General features: G+C 48.3%; 5 protein-coding genes and 2 non-coding genes across 7 annotated transcripts; 5 read left to right on the forward strand and 2 right to left on the reverse strand.

The window, feature by feature from the left end:
- Positions 1-1,107: 1,107 nt before the first annotated feature.
- Positions 1,108-2,670, reverse strand: TrAFT101_010621 (uncharacterized protein; the record flags this gene model as incomplete). The annotated part of the gene is made up of 3 exons (XM_024907106.1): positions 1,108-1,418; positions 1,525-2,517; positions 2,577-2,670. 3 exons carry the CDS (start codon positions 2,668-2,670, stop codon positions 1,108-1,110), a joined length of 1,398 nt encoding a protein of 465 aa, XP_024755452.1.
- A 407-nt stretch (positions 2,671-3,077) lies between these two features.
- TrAFT101_010622 (uncharacterized protein) lies at positions 3,078-3,975 on the forward strand (the record flags this gene model as incomplete). The annotated part of the gene is made up of 2 exons (XM_024904573.1): positions 3,078-3,520; positions 3,573-3,975. The coding sequence occupies 2 exons, from the start codon at positions 3,078-3,080 to the stop codon at positions 3,973-3,975; spliced, it is 846 nt and encodes a 281-aa protein (XP_024755453.1).
- A 295-nt stretch (positions 3,976-4,270) lies between these two features.
- On the reverse strand, positions 4,271-5,412 carry TrAFT101_010623 (uncharacterized protein). Its single transcript, XM_024909023.2, has 2 exons — positions 4,809-5,412; positions 4,271-4,747 (listed from the first exon to the last, which is right to left on the reverse strand). Exons 1-2 carry the CDS (start codon positions 5,001-5,003, stop codon positions 4,490-4,492), a joined length of 453 nt encoding a protein of 150 aa, XP_024755454.1. The 5' UTR covers positions 5,004-5,412; the 3' UTR covers positions 4,271-4,489.
- Positions 5,413-7,774: 2,362 nt separating this feature from the next.
- Positions 7,775-9,261, forward strand: TrAFT101_010624 (uncharacterized protein; the record flags this gene model as incomplete). Its single annotated transcript, XM_024901357.2, has 1 exon — positions 7,775-9,261. One exon carries the CDS (start codon positions 7,775-7,777, stop codon positions 9,158-9,160), a length of 1,386 nt encoding a protein of 461 aa, XP_024755455.2. The 3' UTR covers positions 9,161-9,261.
- A 413-nt stretch (positions 9,262-9,674) lies between these two features.
- Positions 9,675-9,754, forward strand: TrAFT101_010625. The gene has a single exon. It is a non-coding gene; the product is annotated as a tRNA-Arg (tRNA).
- Positions 9,755-12,377: 2,623 nt separating this feature from the next.
- On the forward strand, positions 12,378-12,472 carry TrAFT101_010626. The gene has a single exon. It is a non-coding gene; the product is annotated as a tRNA-Ser (tRNA).
- A 2,676-nt stretch (positions 12,473-15,148) lies between these two features.
- Positions 15,149-15,547, forward strand: TrAFT101_010627 (uncharacterized protein; the record flags this gene model as incomplete). Its single annotated transcript, XM_066129018.1, has 2 exons — positions 15,149-15,321; positions 15,400-15,547. 2 exons carry the CDS (start codon positions 15,149-15,151, stop codon positions 15,545-15,547), a joined length of 321 nt encoding a protein of 106 aa, XP_065985148.1.
- Between the last annotated feature and the right edge of the window lie 3,434 nt (positions 15,548-18,981).

The raw sequence follows: 18,981 nt of genomic DNA on the forward strand, positions 1-18,981 counted from the left end.
GCCATACCAGAGTTAGCCTCTAATAGTTCAAGACCACTCAGTGCCTGCAGCCGAGCTGCTGAGTTGCATTCAACTCGTGGCCTAAGGCTGGCCGATGCCTCGAACAACGCACCGCCATGATGTCAATCCCTGGCTAATAGACCAGCAAAACTGGCCCAGCCCCGCATATCGTCCTTCTAAAACCGTTCAGCTAGCCGCCAGCATGCACTCCACACTCCACAGCAGCTCCACGCATCGTATGCTGTTCATGCCGGATTCCCAGCGCCGGTCTTACATAGAACGGAGCGACCAATATCAGTGCCTAGCTGTGGCTTGTTGGTGATCCGTTTTACTAGTCTGCAGTCTGGCGGCCCGCCAAGTAGTCTAAATCTAATTAATCTGGGGCCTTGAAGAGTGAGGGGGAAGCCACGAAGTTGGAGAGTGCGGGGGATCGGACAACCTCCGGTGTACGTTCGCTGAAAATATGTTTCTAACTTTGCAATCCATATCCGTATTATCTTCTAGCTGATTATCGCTATCCTGGCTGATGTGGAAGCGCAAGTAGCACTCACGTATTATGCGACTGGGGTGAACCTGGCCGGGCAGCAACCCCAGATCTTTGGTTGCATTAGACCATGTCGCATTGAGCTGCTTTGGGAATCGAACATTTCGTCATCAATGGTGTGGTGGAGAGAAATCAATTGCCGCTCTTCGGCGAAGAAAAAAAGCCGGTTGCATATAATATAGGAAATGTAGAAAGAGTGGCTCCTGGGCCCTATATCGCAATAGCCTTTTGCTCTAAACGGTGGTGCTCTCATCTCTCGCTGAGCTTATCGTTTGAAGTCTCACAAAACAATTGCTCAGAGCAAGTGCAGCGAACCCGGTCATAGTCCACAGAAGTGGCCAGTGATAGGCTGTCATTTTTTCGTCCGGTGATGGTGGCTATCTATCAATGTGATTGGAGTGTTGTTGTGTAGACTGCTGTGTATGTTGATTTATAAGAAATCACGAGTAGTCTAATGGCAGTTGGTGGTAATTGGTGGGCACCAACACCGTCGGCTTGGCCGACCGGATGGCCACACGGCGAGGAGCAGGCCTGCAACAGCAGCCTTGCCATGCACTGTCCGTTCAGATCCAGTACTGGCCCCAAAGCACATACTCCTCCTTGGTGCCTCGGAATTTAAACTTGACTTCTGTGACATCTTGAAAGCCCTCTCTTTCCTTCGGCTCTTTAAATCTTGATTGAAATCCAGTGAAAGCCAGTTTAGGAAGACTCTGTCGAGCTTCTGGATTTAATAGGGCATTATTCGCTCGAACAGCGTCATTATGCTCACACACTATAACGGGTGTTGAGAACCAGAGACACCGAATAGGGACACCGGCCTTTTTAGCTACGTCAATCCATAGCGCCCGCGTGTCAGGATCGGCATTGGTGTTGTCTGTTCCCTTATATTAGCCTTATATCAGATCCAAGTGGCAGATAAAGCTGGAATGCACGTGGCCTTGCAACAACACTACAGTATAAGAGTATGAGATGGCGCGTACCAACAGCTATAGATTTGCCATCTTTGAGTAGTTCTCTGGCGGCTTGTATGCATTTGTCGCGAGATTTTAGCGTATCTTGATTCACTCGCTCATACCCAAGAGGCTTGAGGACTTTGAAGTAAAATGTGCTTTTCCCAGCTCCGGGAGGGCCGCAAAACATAACGACATCTTGATCATTTTTCCGTTCATAGACGTCTTCAGCAATGTCGAGAGACCCGTCCTCCTCTGGGAATGTATAGCTTAATAGGTCAAACTCACGAACAAAGTCTCTGGGCTTCTCTCCTCTAAAGAACTCTTCGGGTGTCAAGTAGTCGATGCCAACATTATGTGCGAGATTGCGATCAGAGCAGCTGAAGTCTTTTGCTGCCGGTGCTGCTGCACCACCGGCTCCTTTGCCAAGACTGGCGATTCGACCACCTGCATCGCCAACGAAGAAGCTATCCTTCAGATTTACCTCGTCTTCGGAAATTTCTAGATCGTCGCAGACTTCTTTCCACATACCCCTCCTAGGTTTTCGATAAATGTCTTTCTCCGTGGCCGCATAAACCGTTATCGGGAGATCAAGGCTAGTTAATACAGCACTGCACTTTTGTTTAAATTCAGTGACGCGTTTCTGAGCATTAGCTTTTGGTCCTTTGTGGTTTGCGTCAAAGTGAAGCGTTAATCCGGCCTGGTTTGAAAGAATCACCACATGATAGTCTTCTTTCTCATAGAGCTTGCGTAGTCGATCCGGGACTGTACTATCCCACCACTTCCAATCTGCTGCGTTGGACGCATGCTTCTTTCCTGATGAGGTAGTAATAAGAGTCGAGTCGAGATCGAACGCAGCTATCTTCCTCCGCTTGTCTGGGGGTCCCTTGTCGTTATTTTCCGGCTGGTATCTGCCAACAAGCAGTGTCGGGGGAGCATCCTCTGAAGGACTTCGTTCTGACCAGACCGTTCGATCTTTGGGCTTTTGAGAAATTGGTGTAAAAAAGCCTGCAATAGCTGACTCTGTAAGCGAATATTAGCCACCGGTAGCCGGCCAGTTATTCAAGAATACCCAGCCGTACTTGTAGTAGTGCTCTTCACGGTCTTTTTGAGGGGAGGTGGGGAGATTGGAGCACCGGGATCCTTGCGCTTCTTTGGTGGATTTTGCGTAGCCATTTTCCGCTTAAAGAGCGAGCTACAGAGGTTTCTATAGGGATTGATATCGCGTAAAAGAGCTGCTCTGCGCAATACGAGCATTAGTGGCAGCTTTCGCAAGATGCCGGTTTGACGGATTCAAGACAGACGGAAGCCCAGACGCGGCGCAAATGCGACTGTGGCGCGTGGTCACGTGCATCTCCAAATCCTCTTTAACTAAGCTATCGCCAACACGCCTAAATTGCTTCAGGAAGCTTAGACTGCTACGGCATTTCAGAGCTTACGTCGACGAATCGACATTTCATGCTTTGATCACCTTATGATTCAACCGAATTCTCGCTTTTGAACCGATAAAATTCCGAGTTTTTTTGGTTTCGGAGACAACTTGATCCTCAATTTATTGCTGGAGTGTACAATCTTGCTTCATCATGTACGAGCTATTCCTCACCGCACTGGTCGAGGACAGCGACATCAATACAGCCCTCGCCGTTTTAAGCGGTTTCTGTTCGATGCAGCCATGGGAATCTGTGAGCCGAGTTCTCTATTTTCAAGGCCCTCCCCGACCATCTGGCATCACCAATCAACGCTCCTTTGAGAAGCCCATGCGCAAAGACTCTGCTCTGCTCTGGAAGGAATTACATCAGAATCTCTCTCGCCAGTCATTTGTCCTCCAAGCTCGCTATGAAATCCTGAAAGACCGAGACCTAGGCCCCCAGGCTGAGTCAGTCGATCTCAATCTCGTCCCAGGCATACTGAGATGGACGGATTTTCCAGATCCTCCTCGTGGTCAGCCGATTCTTACCCAGCGCAAGAAAGTTGAGCTTTGGGAACAAAGGAAGCTGCCGTCTATACTTCAGGAAAACAACTATCAGTCAGTATTTAGTCTTTTTGGTTAATTTCTGCCATGGTCTAATAAAGTCTAGGTTCAAAACAGAAACGGTGGAAGAGACGTTTCGTTTCTTTCGTGATGATATCGAGTTCTGTTTAACTAGGCACTACTTTGTCGGCCCAATCGGCGACTACGTTCCCCTTGCAACCATGCCAGCAGCTCCTTCAGGACCCAAATCAAGTCTGCCAGCCTGGGGGTCCCTGACACGGGTTGATATGCAGAGTCGGTGGATACTACAGGTCAAAGCGCATGTCGTCCAGGACAATAAACCGGATGAGATCAAGAAAGCGCAAGACCAGCTTTTGAAGTTTCGCGCAGATCTCGACGGAGTGTTTGACTTCAAGGTCATTGACCGCAAGGTACACGACACTCGGGTGGCTATGCAGCAGCAGGGCGTCCAAGCACTTCCACAAAAAGTACTTCTAGGGAAGTCATGATTTCAGACCTAGTATATACTAATTCCGCTGGATATGGATATCCCGTATTCTCTCAACGTTGACTTCCAACACTTAAATCTGGCCCTTGAGCGACAGCAGTTCAAATTTAGCGTAATCCGTATGCAATCACGCAACACAAATCCGGAGAAAAAAAAAAAAAAAAAAAACAGCAGTCAAAACGACACAAAACGACATTTAGAATACCAGTTTAAGAACGGTTTACTTGAGTTTTTACGAAACCTGCCACAAGGGGATTTTGCCAGTTCAACACATTACCTCACGATAGGGACTCCATGCGAATCTCCGTGGATTTAAATGAGACTGCAAGACGCAAAGGGGTGGGAATCACGATATCATGGGAAGAAAGTTCTAGGAAACGGGTATCTTCAATCGCCAGACACCTCCAAAATGCTCGTATATTGCAAATAAGGCTAGGTAACAAGAATCGTAACTGCAAATACTATGCCCAAAAACCGATGTCGATTTTTGCATCCCCCAATAGGCCTCATCACATTTAGAGGCCAAGAACCTGAGTAAGGTTGTTGATGCCAAGAGCGGCCTCAAGGCTGGTAATGGTACCGCCAGTAGCAGCGTTGAGGTAAGCGTTGACAGCGTTCAAGTCAACGCCCTGGGCAACCATGGCGATAGCCTCACCAACGATCTGGACAACGTTGTTCAGGCCAAGAGCATCGGTGGCCTGAGCGCCAACGCCATCAACAAGGCTGACAAGCTTGGAAGCCAGAGTGGTGGCGGTAGGAAGAGCAGACTCGATCTAGAAAATACAATGTTTAGCTTGGTGCATCATGAAATGTGACTAGTCAACTTCTATTTACCGTCTGGACGATGGGGCCGAGCAGAGAGACCAGCTGGGTCTCAAGGACGACAACGTCGACAACGACGCCCTGGGTGATGCCTCCGAGAAGGTTGCCGACGTCACCAACGAGAGAGCGTCGCTGGGAAGCCAGAGGGGCAGTGAGACCAGTGCCGACAATGGTGGCAAGGAAAACAGCGGCGAGTCCGAAACGCATTTTGGCGGTATTGGAAGTGAGAAAATAACTAAAGGAGTGACTGAAGTTGAGAACTTCTGAAGTTGTAGGCTTGCTGTGCAAAAGAGTGACTGAAAGCGAGTTGCTTGTTGATGAGAAAAAGCAACGAGAAGCTGTGGGCGAAGCAGTCCTCTTTATATCTCTCAACCTCTCTGCTCTTTGATACACCGCTACAGTGTACTCCTATACCATCTTCTTCGATCGGCAGTCATAACATTAAGCTTGGCCATGCCTGAACCCAAGAAATTCACAATTACTATTGAGATCTTCCTTGACAAGCTCGCTTAGGTATCAAGGCTCATAGTGCCGCGATGCAAGCCCACGGCTAGACTCTTGACAGTAGCAACATGGTATCCAAACATCAGGGATGGCACGACATTTCGTGGGTTAGTCTCACAATCTGCCGATCTAAGCAGCCCGCGAGTCGTCAACTAGACGGTATGACATAGTGCCAAAGGGCTCAACTGAAGATCGCAACTTCTGTTCCTAGTAGCATGTGTGGGTAGCTTGGTGGGTAGCTTTACATAGCTAATTTCCCAGCTCGTCAGGGATCAAGGGCGATCGCTGAATCTACACATAGGAGCAAGAACAATTTGGGGGTTGAGTTATGCAATATGCGCGGGAGAATAGTTGTAGAAATTTAAACTGCGGAATCGATTTTACAACCATAATGCGCGAGGATTGAGAGTCATATGATGTTGGATGAAACACTTCTTCAAGAGGAATTGTGGCGAGAGCTTCATACCCCAGAAGATGCCCCGCGATCGACACTTCCATAGTGCTGGGCGCTAAAGATTTAAAGCCAACAGCATGAGGCTAGCCTGGGCCAAAGAGGTAACATGATTGAATAGATGAGCGAATTGGAAACGCCATTTCAAGTGCCTTACCAGGATGATATCGAGTCATGCTCGATTGATAGTATAAGTTGATCAGAGGCCACCAACCTTCGGCAACTGTGGTGGGCCCGCAAGAGAAAGCTCTCAGCGCTCTTATCAAGCCAACCATCAATATGGCTATCAAATTCTCCTTCATATAGGTCTACAAGTATGGGCTCTGTTGAGATTAGAAAGCATTTAAAGCAAATTCATGTCTTTGCAAGCATAACGGTGCTCTTTATACAAAAGCGACTGGCCGACTTTCCCGGCAGTCGGAGGGAGCTCCTATTAGTATCACAGCTCTCCACCTGATCGACATGCGTGTATGGGGCCAGACATAACCCAACATAAATAGTGCCAGCAACGGCGGCGACAGCAGCTTGTACGAGCGAATAGCGACGTCAGAGAAGCAGAGAAAAGGGGTTGACACTTACCCGGCCCAAATAACCGGTTCCTGAATATCTTTGACTAGTATGTAATACTCAGTCTGTCTACCCTCTTTGAGACTGCAATTTACAAAGCCATCTCTTTTTGGATCAATTTGACTACTGCTAGCATGCATTGCGATCAACGGCATAGCTCTCGCTTACTGGCCTTTCATTGGTCTTCTATGTGGTAGTTATGGATAGGTTGGGCATACTTCAAGCTTGAGGCTGGCGACCGGTTATCCCGGATATGAAACTCACTCAAGACTGAGACACGAACAAATGGCGGTTCCATTCAGCTATTCGATTCTTGTCACCGCAAAGTGCGCAAGTTTTAGCTGTTCTCTTGCCAATCAATCGTTTCTACGTTGTGGTTACTACGTTGGGACGTCGGCGAACTTGAATCTATGAAAATGGCATGTACGGCACAAATGTCAGCCTCTCGCATTAATCGCCTCACGCTCATCTACACGCGGTAACATTAGAGCAATAAGACGTATTCGGCCTGGGTTTACCCATTTGAAAGTTTGTTCATAAGATTTCATGTTTATTCGTATTTCAGATCTTCAAAGTCAAAAGATATAGTTTCAGTTAGTGATAATAGTATCACGCCGTTGCCGTTTGCTGCCTCTCACCTCGGGTGGCGCCGAATGTGGCGCAACGGCAGCTCTAAAGCCAAGAAGTCCAGGGCAGATCATCCCACGCTCAGCATCTTGGCATTTATTAACAATTGCCAAGTTGCAGGATGGTAATGACACCTAAGACTTGGTCATTGGATGTGTAGGAAAAGGATTATAAGACGTTCTTTCTGACAAAAACGTTTGCATCTTGATATTGTATTAACACCGCCAATACAGTAATAGCCCCATAGAAGCCTTCTGAAAAAGCCCAAGTGTATAGGGTAACTTACGGCAGAGATGCTACACGCGAAAAAATTCTACCGGGTCTTGAAGATGGTGTATGATTAAATTATAATGGAGAAGATGGAGTTTAAAGGGTTATTCTCAAACTTAATCTCGCGTGTTGGATACGAAACAATTTAGATGCTTGACAACGTCTGAATCTTAGTCATGGTGTGTTGACTTAAAGCTGCCCCATGCCTAGAATGACAGAAGGCCATGTAGAGGGGCAGAGAGTGATTTTTGTAACTGTTTGCAAGTTAATTCAAGAAAATATAAAAAAACATTGGCTAGTCCAAGGTTAAATAAGACGTTGTCTTGAGCATACCGCCTATGCCTCCTGTTATTAGCTCAAACTCGAGATAGGCAGCAGCGCTACTTTGGGGCGTCAGACCTTTACCAAGCCAATCAGCGCAAGGATGCATTTATACAGCATGGACTCTACAAAAACGAAAGAAAACACATTATTTCCCAATGCCAAATTGTTACCAGTGATCAATTATATATTTCGAATCAGTTTGTGCCAAGGCTCGTACGCGGCACGCCCAAAAGACATGACCAACCCTGATGCAAAAGACGCCTGCAAACACACATCCCTCTACTTGGACGTCTCACCGCACGCGTCTAAAGCAGGATTTAAACGTCCAAATAAGAGACAACGCATCTCGGCGGCAACTCAAGAAGGACGCGTTCTCAAAGAGATAGAGCTCCTAACCTGCAAAGAGCTCGTCGAAGATGAAATGGCCTTTCCGGGACCACTGGTTCTTCCTGGTGACGATCTAGCTGAAGACCCAGAGTCGCCGCCACAAGACTTTAACGAATGGAGGGATGAAGAGGAAAGGAACCCGGTGACTCAAGAGAGGAAAACTATCTACATTGTGTCTAGTCCTTTAATTGAGAAAAGTTTGTCCAAGATGCAGGCATGGTCCGTCTGTAGTTCTAGAAATTCAGCAAAGAAACAAGATACGGAGGCAGTCAGCCCTCCAGATATACGGGACATTGTTGAATATCTATCGGCATTCTTCTACGGCATGGACGTCAAGATCTTCAAACAGCCCTTTCACTGGCAAAAATGGGACAGCTACGAGGGTGCCGTCTTGAAAAGCTCGAATACAGAGAAACGCATTGGTCTCAGGACTCCCAGCGAAGAGCTCTTTGGAATTCGCTGCCGCGCCTCACCAGATGGGGTATCTCCTATGCAAGTCAACTTGAACGATGTACTAGATGCGCTGGCAGAAAACATTCCCTCTGACGCACATTCCATCATGATACTACTAGATCAGGACATGTACGAAGGCGACGGGGACATCTTCTGCGCGGGGCGAGCATACGGAGGCAGTCGCATCGCAGCCGTCTCCAAGTTCCGAGACCAGCCCTTGTGTGCGCCAAGGGACAATGGTCACGCATGGCCATCCTCACATTGCGCAGCTTACATCAAACAGCTCTGCCATCTCGAAAGCTACACGACAAAACCGCAGCCCGTCCGACGCAAACACAACAGCGGCCCTTTACACGCGGCAATAAAAGCGACTAGTGGTACTGTCCGTCACGAAAGCAGCGTCCCGTCGGAAGCCCCAACAGCCCAGTGGCTCGGAAGGATTGCCATCACCATGGCGCATGAGCTGTGTCACTGTCTGGGGCTGGACCACTGCGTGTACTTTGCGTGCGCGATGCAGGGGTGCGGCAGTGTGGAGGAGGCACAGCGGCAGCCGCCGTACGTGTGCCCTGTTTGTCTGGAGAAGCTGTGTGCTGCGATAGGGGAGGGTGTTGTCTATGGATGGAGCGATGAGGCGCGGAGCATGGCGATTAGAGAGAAGTATGTGAGGGATCGGTATGAGGCGTTGAGGAGGGTCTGTGAGAGATGGGGCAATCCTAGCGTTTCGAGGATGTTTGCTGGATATAGGGCCTGGCTGGATGTAGTGATCGAACGAAGCTTGTGATTTCCATGGTTGGACTTGATTTATTGGCTAGTTTTGTAAGTGAGATTGACAGGTGATATAGAGGCGTATGTTGAAAACACTTGGAATACGATATCTTTAGCGACAGTAAGTAATATTTCACGTTACAGATGGAATGACCTTGGTATTTCCCGTGAGATTACTGCAGAGAGGCCAATATTCATTCTATTATAACGGCCAATATGAATACTGTGTACAGCACAACTGTAGATGCATTGCACAATTGACATCAAGCGACTTACAGCTGTTGGGCATTATCAACCATGTACTTACGCCACCTAAAGTCAAAGAGACGTGCTACACAGTGAGTAGTTATCTCTGCTACAATCTCATATTTTATCTTGGTCGAAAAAAGAAAAGTCAGCACACCTTTATCAATATCAAACCACAACTCTTTATGAGGACACGGAGTTGAATGTTCATCTCCTCGTCGACGAGTGCGTTTGTGGAAGCGTATAGCTGTTTGAATGATTTTACGAGTCACCCAAACATCAAAGGCCGTGTGGCTCAATGGCAGAGCGTCTGACTACGATTAAGTACATCAGGAGGTTGCAGGTTCGACCCCTGTCTCGGTCAAGATTATTCTTTTTGTCGTTTTTCACGATTAATTAGAGCTGAAAAATGTCCAAGAAACGCTTTTGACAATATTGATTCATTTTTTTATATTGCATTCAATTGAATTGTGGTATCAGGTATCTTGTTCTTGTTCTTTCCATCATGTGCTTTGTATACCATCCAATGCATCTTCTCCTAGTTTTCCACTAACAATCATGATAAGGTCGCACCATGTGGGGGACAGCACACAGCTGCCAAGTCATGACAATTACCTCAACTACTCCAATTCTCTTCGTATTCTGCACAAAGCACAAGAGTAATGGTGTCGTCATCATTGCCGCGGGAAAGTTCACCAGCATCCCAATTACTTGCTGCGATGGAGCGTTTTAGCACATAAAACTCTTCATTGCCAGCCCACCATCTTCCGGGATGTGTGCACCAAACAAGGAATTTGGCGTTATTCTAGCTCCAAAGCTATGAAGTAGGCAGTTTAGCAGCTTTCCATCTGAGCTCCCAACGATCCTGTTGATCAACCATCATACCGATCGGTCGATGAAGCTCCGGCTGTCCTATAGCGCCAGACTATGCCTTGACGATCATTGGGCTGGAGGACAAACGTTTCGGATACACTTGCCTGTAGCTTTTGGAAAACTACTGGCAGGTAAAGTATTCGTCTTTAAACACAATGTCAGGGCTTGTTACACCTCGTAGCCGTATTCTAGGTATTACTGGCACGGAGATTGTACTCATCGGAGAGCATATCAAGCCAATTCGACAAGCTCCATCGGTGCCAATTGACACTAGGCTCTTATCGTCCCAACATCGTTGGTGATTGGAACGATTTCACATGCTGGTGGTCACACTTTTCCATCCCAGCTCAAAAGGGAGGGAAGCACATGCTGTACCACCTACTACATGTGTACGAGCATGAGTGATACTGCTACCATACATGCCCGCTTGTAATCAGCTTTGAGAGCTGCATCTGCATCTCGCCTGCTCAGTGGAAGACGTTTATCCAGCCATGTTGTGACCTGAAACAATATCATGCATGTACGTACGAGTGGTTTACCCGAGCCCGGAAAGGCCAATTGCCGAGAGCACACCACCGAAATGTTGGAATTAATGAATCGCACATGTCCTCGTACCGACGGTGGACACAGGAAGCAAGCAAGCAAGACGCGCAACCAGCCAAGTGGCATTGATCCCTCCACCTAGAAGGAGCCCACATCGCTTCGCAAAGCGGGAGGACTTCCGACGATCCACAGCTTTGATGGTTCGCCCTATGGAAGACGCACACAAATGCAATGCGCCGGTGCAATGAGACGCTGCTGCAGAATTTTTCTTCTCCTTCCAACTAACGGCCATCCGTCCCCAGTGCATGTCCAAGTACAGCACGTCGCGAATAGAGAGGCTGTGGGGCATGCTATCTCGCAGCAGCGGCGAATTAGGACTCGCCACACTTCGGCGGAGCGTCTGCGAGAGCCTCGCGGAATGGAAGACAAGAGTTCCAGTTCGATGCAAGTCGGCCCATGTCCAGCGGTGAGAGGCAGACGTTGGTGCTCTCGCTTACGGCTGTGCATCTGCGTGAGGCCACGGAGGAGCTTCTGCTGCCACTTGGCAGTCCTCAGATTGGCCCATCAATACAGCAGGCTGGATGCCAGCACAGGCCGCTTCTGCTGCTTCTTGCTGGGTTCTTGATCCGCATACTGTAAGCTGGCCGGACCGGATCACACAGCTCGATCGAGGTTGGTCTCTTAGCAGCCAGCCACTCACATCTTCGTGGTTATTTATAGCCGCTAGAGCCGGGTGGAGCGAAGAGCGCCGTTATCGACTCGCAGTTAGTCTATATGGTGGGATTAGTAGAGGACCAGGTCTAGTATGTAACGGCGATATCTCTAGCCATCTTTAGTCGTGGAAAACGGTCGTCTTCATCCACAATTCGCACCAAGCTCGTGCCAAACTCGGTGACAGAAGACCGTTAGAAGCCGGACTAAAAACGGGGAGATAACGGAGACGCCAGCCTGAGCATCTGCGGAAAAATCAAAATTCCAGCACCGGGTCCCCCTCAGCTTCCAGCCACAGTGGAGCGGCAGTGGCCTCTACAGCGCTACTACAGCGAGTTTTTAGTCGAATATGACGAGAAAAAAAAGTTTTCCATTTTTCTGTGCTAAGATTTCACAAGGATGTGAGAGATAATACCCCGAAGAGGCGAATCAAGACGGATGGAAATTGAAAAAAATAAATAAAGAATGAAAATTTTTCCTTCTATCGAGTCATCATTGGGCACTCTAGCGGCCTATGATTGATGCGGGTTGGTTGCAAGCATTGTGCAGCTGTAGGTCTTTTTTTGCGCGCGTAAAAGGCTGCTGTTATTGATGGAAGCCCCCTCCGTCAGAGGCTGAGTGTCAGCGAATTAGTGGCATCAGGTAATTACAAGTGCCCATTTTCATGTTCTTTCGATTTGAACAAAATCTGCCCTTCTTGATTAGGCATTCTTAGCACTATACATACAAGGAGTGTCTTCTCAGCTACCAATTAGTATCTTGATAGATGCTGCTGATTCTCCTTGTGAGACGAGAACTTGGGTACAACTGTTTGCTGGCAGCCCTCATATTATAGGATAGTACTGACACTAGCAACCGTAGACACTTTGGCCGAGTGGTTAAGGCGATGCCCTGCTATCAATTGGTATCTTAGGCATTGTGTTCGCACGCGCAGGTTCGAATCCTGCAGGTGTCGGTTACTTTTTGCCTTTTTTTCTACCACAGCTCTTACATACAGTAAATAGTGCAGGTACTTTTATGATGGTTGTCTCTCTTTTTTTTTCCCTTTGTCTTTCTTTGGCCCCCAAGCCAATCTTTCAACATCATATTCATTCTTCCACTCCATCCACTCCATTATTGCACAGACCCCCTCCCTCCCTCCCTCCTCGGGCTAAATCGGCCCATCAGCAAGCAAACTCAAGCTTTTCTGTTGGGCCCGGGAAGGCCATGCAAAAAAGCTGCTTGACAAGGGCTTGAGCCGTGGCCCTGACAAATGGCACGCCTGCCCAGCCCTCCCAGCGGTTCGATCTAATGCAAGGTACGCAGAAATTTGAAAATACCGCGCCTCCATATCGTGTGGGCAGCGGTCCCGACACGGCTCTCGGCCTGCATGAGCGTCGGCGTCCACGTCTGCATGGGGCTAGAAGCTGCTTGTAGGCATCAGTTGAAGCTTACGATGAGGACATGTAAAGTTGATGCTATTGGTACTTTGAGCTCTTGGTCGCTCTGTGATATGTAGCCCAGCGGCAGGCATGATAGCCCACGGTATGCTCGGAGCTGCGTGCCTTCAACACCAAGCCGCAGAGAGAAAGCAGCTTCATTCAAGACGATGCCAATTGGCCGAGCTGAGATGACGGCTGCTGCGCCTTGCAGGTACAAATTGGCTCATCAAGATACTTGATCGGATGCAGTAATAGCTCGCAGAGCTGCCCAAACGCCACGGCTCCTACTATACTTGGTCTCATTGGCTCTCTGCTGTTGTGACACTCTCTACAGCTCAGGTACAGGAACAGGAACAGGTACAGGTACAGGTACAGGTACCCTCCCCAATATCATCCCATCCCTCTCCATCCCATTCCGGACGGCAAGACGGAACTTGTCAAAAAGGTGGAGTTGGTAGGGCATCAAAGGATTCATGTGGAGGTCGTTGCAGGTGCTTGGATCTGGGATCGCCAATCAGATGGCCATCCATTGCAGAGTTTTTCCATATTCCTTCCGCTATATACCGAGAGCAAGGATCCCTTCTCGTCTTCATATGCCAAAAACCTGCCAGTCTCTTGCCAGACAAAGGCACCACTGCACGAGTGCTTCTACATCACGCTGCAAAACCAGGGCAATGCTACCCAGATGTATGACTGCAGAATTCTGCGCTACTACATACAGTATCATCTCACAGGTCTACGCTGCTACGGTACTAGTACTGCCCCGATACTTCCGATGGCGGCGACCGCGCGGCACATTGGGGTACTACTGCATTGTGCCTCGGGGCTGGGAAGCTCCAAGTGGCTGTACAAGCAGAAGCTGGTTTGAGAATCCAGTAGTCGCAAGCAATGTTACCCCGCTGTCACAAGCCTCCCTCCTCCAACAACGACTTGCGTGTGTGAATGTGCTCGGAATTAGAACTCAATTGGGTTCAGCCATGGATCAAAGGATGTCAATGTACCAACAGAAGGTGTTGCCCGAGTAAAGAAAGGCTTTTTTGTCGTTCAATGCCCTAGCAATGGCTACCAAAGCAACACAATTCTGCCACCGGAAACATTTCCTAGCACGCAAACAGAGTTCGGCTACTGCCAGGCACAGGACCTTTTTTTTTTTTTCCACTCTGATGGTTGGAACTGCAACCCATTTGCAGGGGGGGTGGATTGGCCAACCACATGGCAGCCCTGCCCACACTTGTCTCCCCACTTGCCAATTTGGTGCGACATTGCTACGATATCCGCAAAACAAAGCTCGAAGCTTGTGCCTGTCACGACGGGCCTTTGCCAGAGACCGTGCTCCCACACTGGTGAATACATGAACGTGAATTAGGCTGCCGGCAGCTCTCCAAAAGGGCTTTTGTCCTTTTCTCTCTGCCCTCTGTCGTCGAGTAAATGGTTGTACATGGCCATCTAGAAATCACAGCATGCGGCTCGGACCGGAATTACACAGCACAGCACTCAACCATGTTTCAGAGTAAAGGGAAGACAAAGCAAGTTATATGATGGATGCGAGGGCTGTGTACCCCTGCCGAGCTAGAATGTTGAACGAGGGTGCATAGTTGTTGCTGCATAAATTATTGCCGTCTTGACTATGTTTCCAGCTAGCGGGCTTTGTAACTTCTCACCATCGCAGTAAATTGAATACATGCGTCTACTTCTCCCAGAGGGTATACTACAAGCACGTCGCGGTTTTCGCCACAATCCAATTCCCTATTCTTCATGTAAAGGTAATGCGCTTACTTTGTCAAAATCTGACCTCTTACCTGTATAAGAAGCATGTCATACTTGTCGCCTAGAGTGACAAGTAGGGGTCGAATAGTCTAATATAATTCAGATCCAGAAAAGAGTAATACTCGACAATGGTATTAGAGGAGTTTGAGAGAAGCAGATATGTAGAAATGTTAATAGCTAATCCATCAAGTTAGGATGATGTTGCCTGTGCTGTAAGGGGTAATACATATCATCAATCACCAGACACTATAGCAATGATAATATAGCAAGACTTACAGGAATATCATCTCAGTAATGAATTAGACTCTTCTGTACTAATGTTATCTCAATGAAACTCTATAGTAATACAGCCTCAGTCTATCAAGGACAATGTTCCAAAAAAGGAAACAATATCAGATAACTGAACCTACCTCCTTTACAACCACTAGCTATTCACTCCCACCATGAGAGCCATACAAGACACGGCACGGCACATCAAATGTCATGAGACATGGAGACACAGGACACTAGCTGGCATGAGCCTTCGGCTAGAGCTGCAGCATACGTTTCTTCCTCCTAAAGGCTGGCTAAACCCATCCAGCTGGGTACAGAGCATGTGGAAATCAGCTGTCAAGATGTGACTTGCCACCGCACACGAAGACGCAGACGGTAGCATTTGGCAGGACGCGCGCAGAAAGTGGAAACATACAATAAGCAAAAAGCCCATTATCGTTACCGATGCAACACAAAAGGCTACTCGCACGTCGGCTATTCACGCAACAACAGAGATTCCATCCGGCCACGGAGATGTCCCATATGGAATCCGCCAGCTGGCGGGCCACATCAAAAAGAATCTGCTGTAGCTTATGAGCGCCTCGCGGCACAAACACGGCAAAAAATTGCCATGTACTGTACTACATGCTGTAAACTACTACTTCAAAAAAAAACAGCGTAGTCGCAGTACATACATAGTAGTAGTAGTAGTATAGTGTGGACTCTAGAAATGGCAAGCAGGTACTCCATTCTATGCCGTCAATCCGAATAAACCCCCCATATCTGCACCACCACAAGAACGCCACCGTTGGCGGCCATCTTTCTAGTAGGTAGTATCTCAGCGTCCGAGGTGCCGATACTACGGGAAAACTAACTCATGCAAGGCACCAACAGCAAGCGTCCCCCCTTCTTCCCCCCCTCCTTCTCCAAAAAAAAGACGCCGATTCACAAAAAAAAAAAAAAAAACACTAAGTCGTTTACCGGCAGCGGATAAACGGGAAGCAAAAAGCAAAATACGAGTGTTTGTGGGATGTACGACGAACGAGTAAAAAGGGCAAGCCACAGGCCAAACTAGGCCCCCGGACTTGATTTCTCGATACAGCAGTAGGTCGTCGTCATGGTCGAATTGGAGGCTCAGAACTTTAAAGCCAAAAAAGAATTGGGCTACAAAGGCCCTTTTGATCCCGTACAGCCGGGACGCCGGGCCAGAAAAACGTGGCTCTATGGGACTAGACGGCGCCGTCGCAGGTTGGCACTTTTTTTCGGTTCCTTTTCTAAAGGCATTCGAAGTGTTTATTTTTGTGTACTGTATGTAGGGCGCTAATCAAAAGTTGAAAGTCCAGTCGAAAGGGCGGTCCTTGGTGGGGAATAAATGACATTTGTGGCGTATCACTCCGCCGAGTTTGACGTTTTCTTCCCTTTCCAGTTTACGGAGATACTAAAACATTAACATGATCAAAATTGGGGAAAACAAAAGGGCAGATGATTCAGCCATTCAATTACATACTGTGTTTGTTGTACAACAGCCAACCGGATGCCCCCCCTGTCTATGTAAGCCCCTTTGTACGAGCGTAAAGGGGGGAGAAATCTTGATAGAGTGCTTAGCACTAGGCGGGAGAAAATCTGGGGGTCCCCTCACGGCTAGGTTGTGAAACGGGGAACTGGAATATATGCTCGTGCTGGATGTGTCTGTACTTTTTTTTCGGCCTCTCGCCACAGTATAGTCTCGATTAATCCTACGGAGTGGTAAGGTGCATCCACCTCGGCGACCAAAACTCCTATATCGCTTCTCTGGAGGGCTTGGCCTAGTTATCACTTCAATGTTGGTGGTGTGCTTGATAAACAATGTTGGGGTAACACCCATCAGGACACAGGGTGTGCTTTAATTTGCAAATGACAATTACAATTGACAATCTGAAATGGTAAATTGCAAATATGCGTTCTTGTAGAGGAGCTGCAATCGCCCCTAAGCTCAACGCGACGTCCCCGAATGGCTTAATCAAAATGACTCTTGGAATCGCGTGCGGTGGTGATACGAATATGCCACCCACTCTATTCACCAGCACGACAAAGTAAGACAAGCCTTGGCACCAAGAGGGAAGGGGGGAAAGGAACTGAAGTATCAACACTTGAACGGTGATCCCAAAAACATCTTATCACGGCCCCGAGTTCAGAGAGAATGAACATGTCGAAGTCCGCTTATAGGGTAACTGGGTTTTTGGCGGTGCAATATCAAGTTGCGAGGTACATGTATATGTACACGCTTAGTAATCACAGGACCACCGCTATTGAAGAGCCAAATAGGGTGAATGCAAGCAGCATCGGCATATCAACGAAAATGAATAAGATATAGCACCTAACAGTAACTCACGAATAATCGACAAGTCGTAAATCGTAAATGCACAGAGTACGGGGTTCAATACGCGGACTGTTGTAGGTATTTCATGCATCTGGGGCTGTGCTGCCAGTCATCATGCCACTCATACATACCGGCGGTCTACTCTCACCTCACAGCAGCACCTACTGAATCATGTATCGCAAAAAATGTCAGAACGCTAAATTACAAGGTAGCATATATGGCCTGCCCTCATATGATGATGATGTGACAATTCCAGTTTAATCTGTTCAATTGGGAAACACTCGTTCACCGCAGCTTTTCTCTCTCTCTCTTTTGCTTCGTTTGAAAAAAAAAAAAAAAAAAAAAAAAAAAAGTCTCCGCTGGCTGGCTTTAGAGCTCGCTAAAGTGATGTCTGTCCGTCACCCCAGCCAGAAGTGAAACAGCTCTTGCATAGGGGCAATGGAGGCCAGAAGGAAAATGAGTCGGCGCACCCGTGCCAGGGCCCGTATATTATATTTTTCTTTCCCTTCTCAAAAAAAAGGAGGCTCAAGAAGTTGCCCTAGACCCTGGACAAACATCAAAATTTTTAAAAGGAAGAAAGGCAAAAAAAAAAAAAAAAAAACGCACGGATGGAGAGAGTGAAGTGAGAAACCCTGTTCGGGTTGAGCCGCGATCAGTTCGCGAGGGACCCCCCTTGCTTGTAGCACCGCAGCATTCTCTCCCTCATAATTCGCTTTTCTCTCTTTCCGGCTCCCAGATCCCCTGCACCGGTGCTGTGCTGCAAAGTGAGAAGAGAGGACGAGGCACATGTAGGTAGATGAGATGAGAGGGGCCCCGGTGCCAGCGCAATGGGCGGCGGATCCAGCTCAGACACGAATCCTTGCAACAAAGTCCGCTTCTTTGTTCTTCTTCCATGCTTCCACCTGGCGTCAAAATGTCGGAGTGCCGTCAAAAGAACCGCCTTAGTTGTCATAGTGCGCTCTGTACACGCAGCAGCTTCAAAAGCAGCCGGTCTGGCGACGTGCATCCGGGTAAGAGGCTTCACGCATCCAGAGCGTGGCGCTAGGCCCAGATCCGGGCGGGCTAGTAAGGGCTTGGTGAGAGCTTCACAGCAGCAGCGGCGTTGTGCTAATGCTGGATCGAGAAGCTTGTTCCTTTAGCATGGTGCTGGCTGCGAGTACTGGTACCCGGCATGATGGGTACTTGCTGTGTAGTAGACGTGGATGTCATGACGGCGTGTCCCCCATCTCGGCGTCGGTCTCTGTTGCCAGCAGCGTGTTTGCTCCCGAGGTGTATTACTCGTACAGGCAATCATCAAGGATCGAGTCCTATACATACAGTACCGAGGAGGAGATACTACTAGTAGTACAAGCACAGGGCAAGTATACAGGGCCAGCACCCAGCAAGAATGTCACCTGAATGGCCAGCGATGCCGGCATCAACCCACGCCCCATTCTTCTTCTACCAGGCCCGCAACGATATATGGGCATGTGCTGTTGTTTCTGCCCTTGTACTGCGACCAGGACGGGAATAAGCATCAATGGAGTCGCATGCAAATGCACATGGGCAACTCCCCGAGCTTCCTCCCCGCCGTCCGTCTTCCCCGGGGGCTCAAGATTCTGCTTGCTCCAGATGACTGCCTTTTCGCCTTTCGCCTTCGCCGTCTCCATATGTCGGCGCATTCAC

Source organism: Trichoderma asperellum, chromosome 6 (genome assembly GCF_020647865.1).
Source record: "Trichoderma asperellum chromosome 6, complete sequence".
Classification (NCBI taxonomy): domain Eukaryota; kingdom Fungi; phylum Ascomycota; class Sordariomycetes; order Hypocreales; family Hypocreaceae; genus Trichoderma; species Trichoderma asperellum.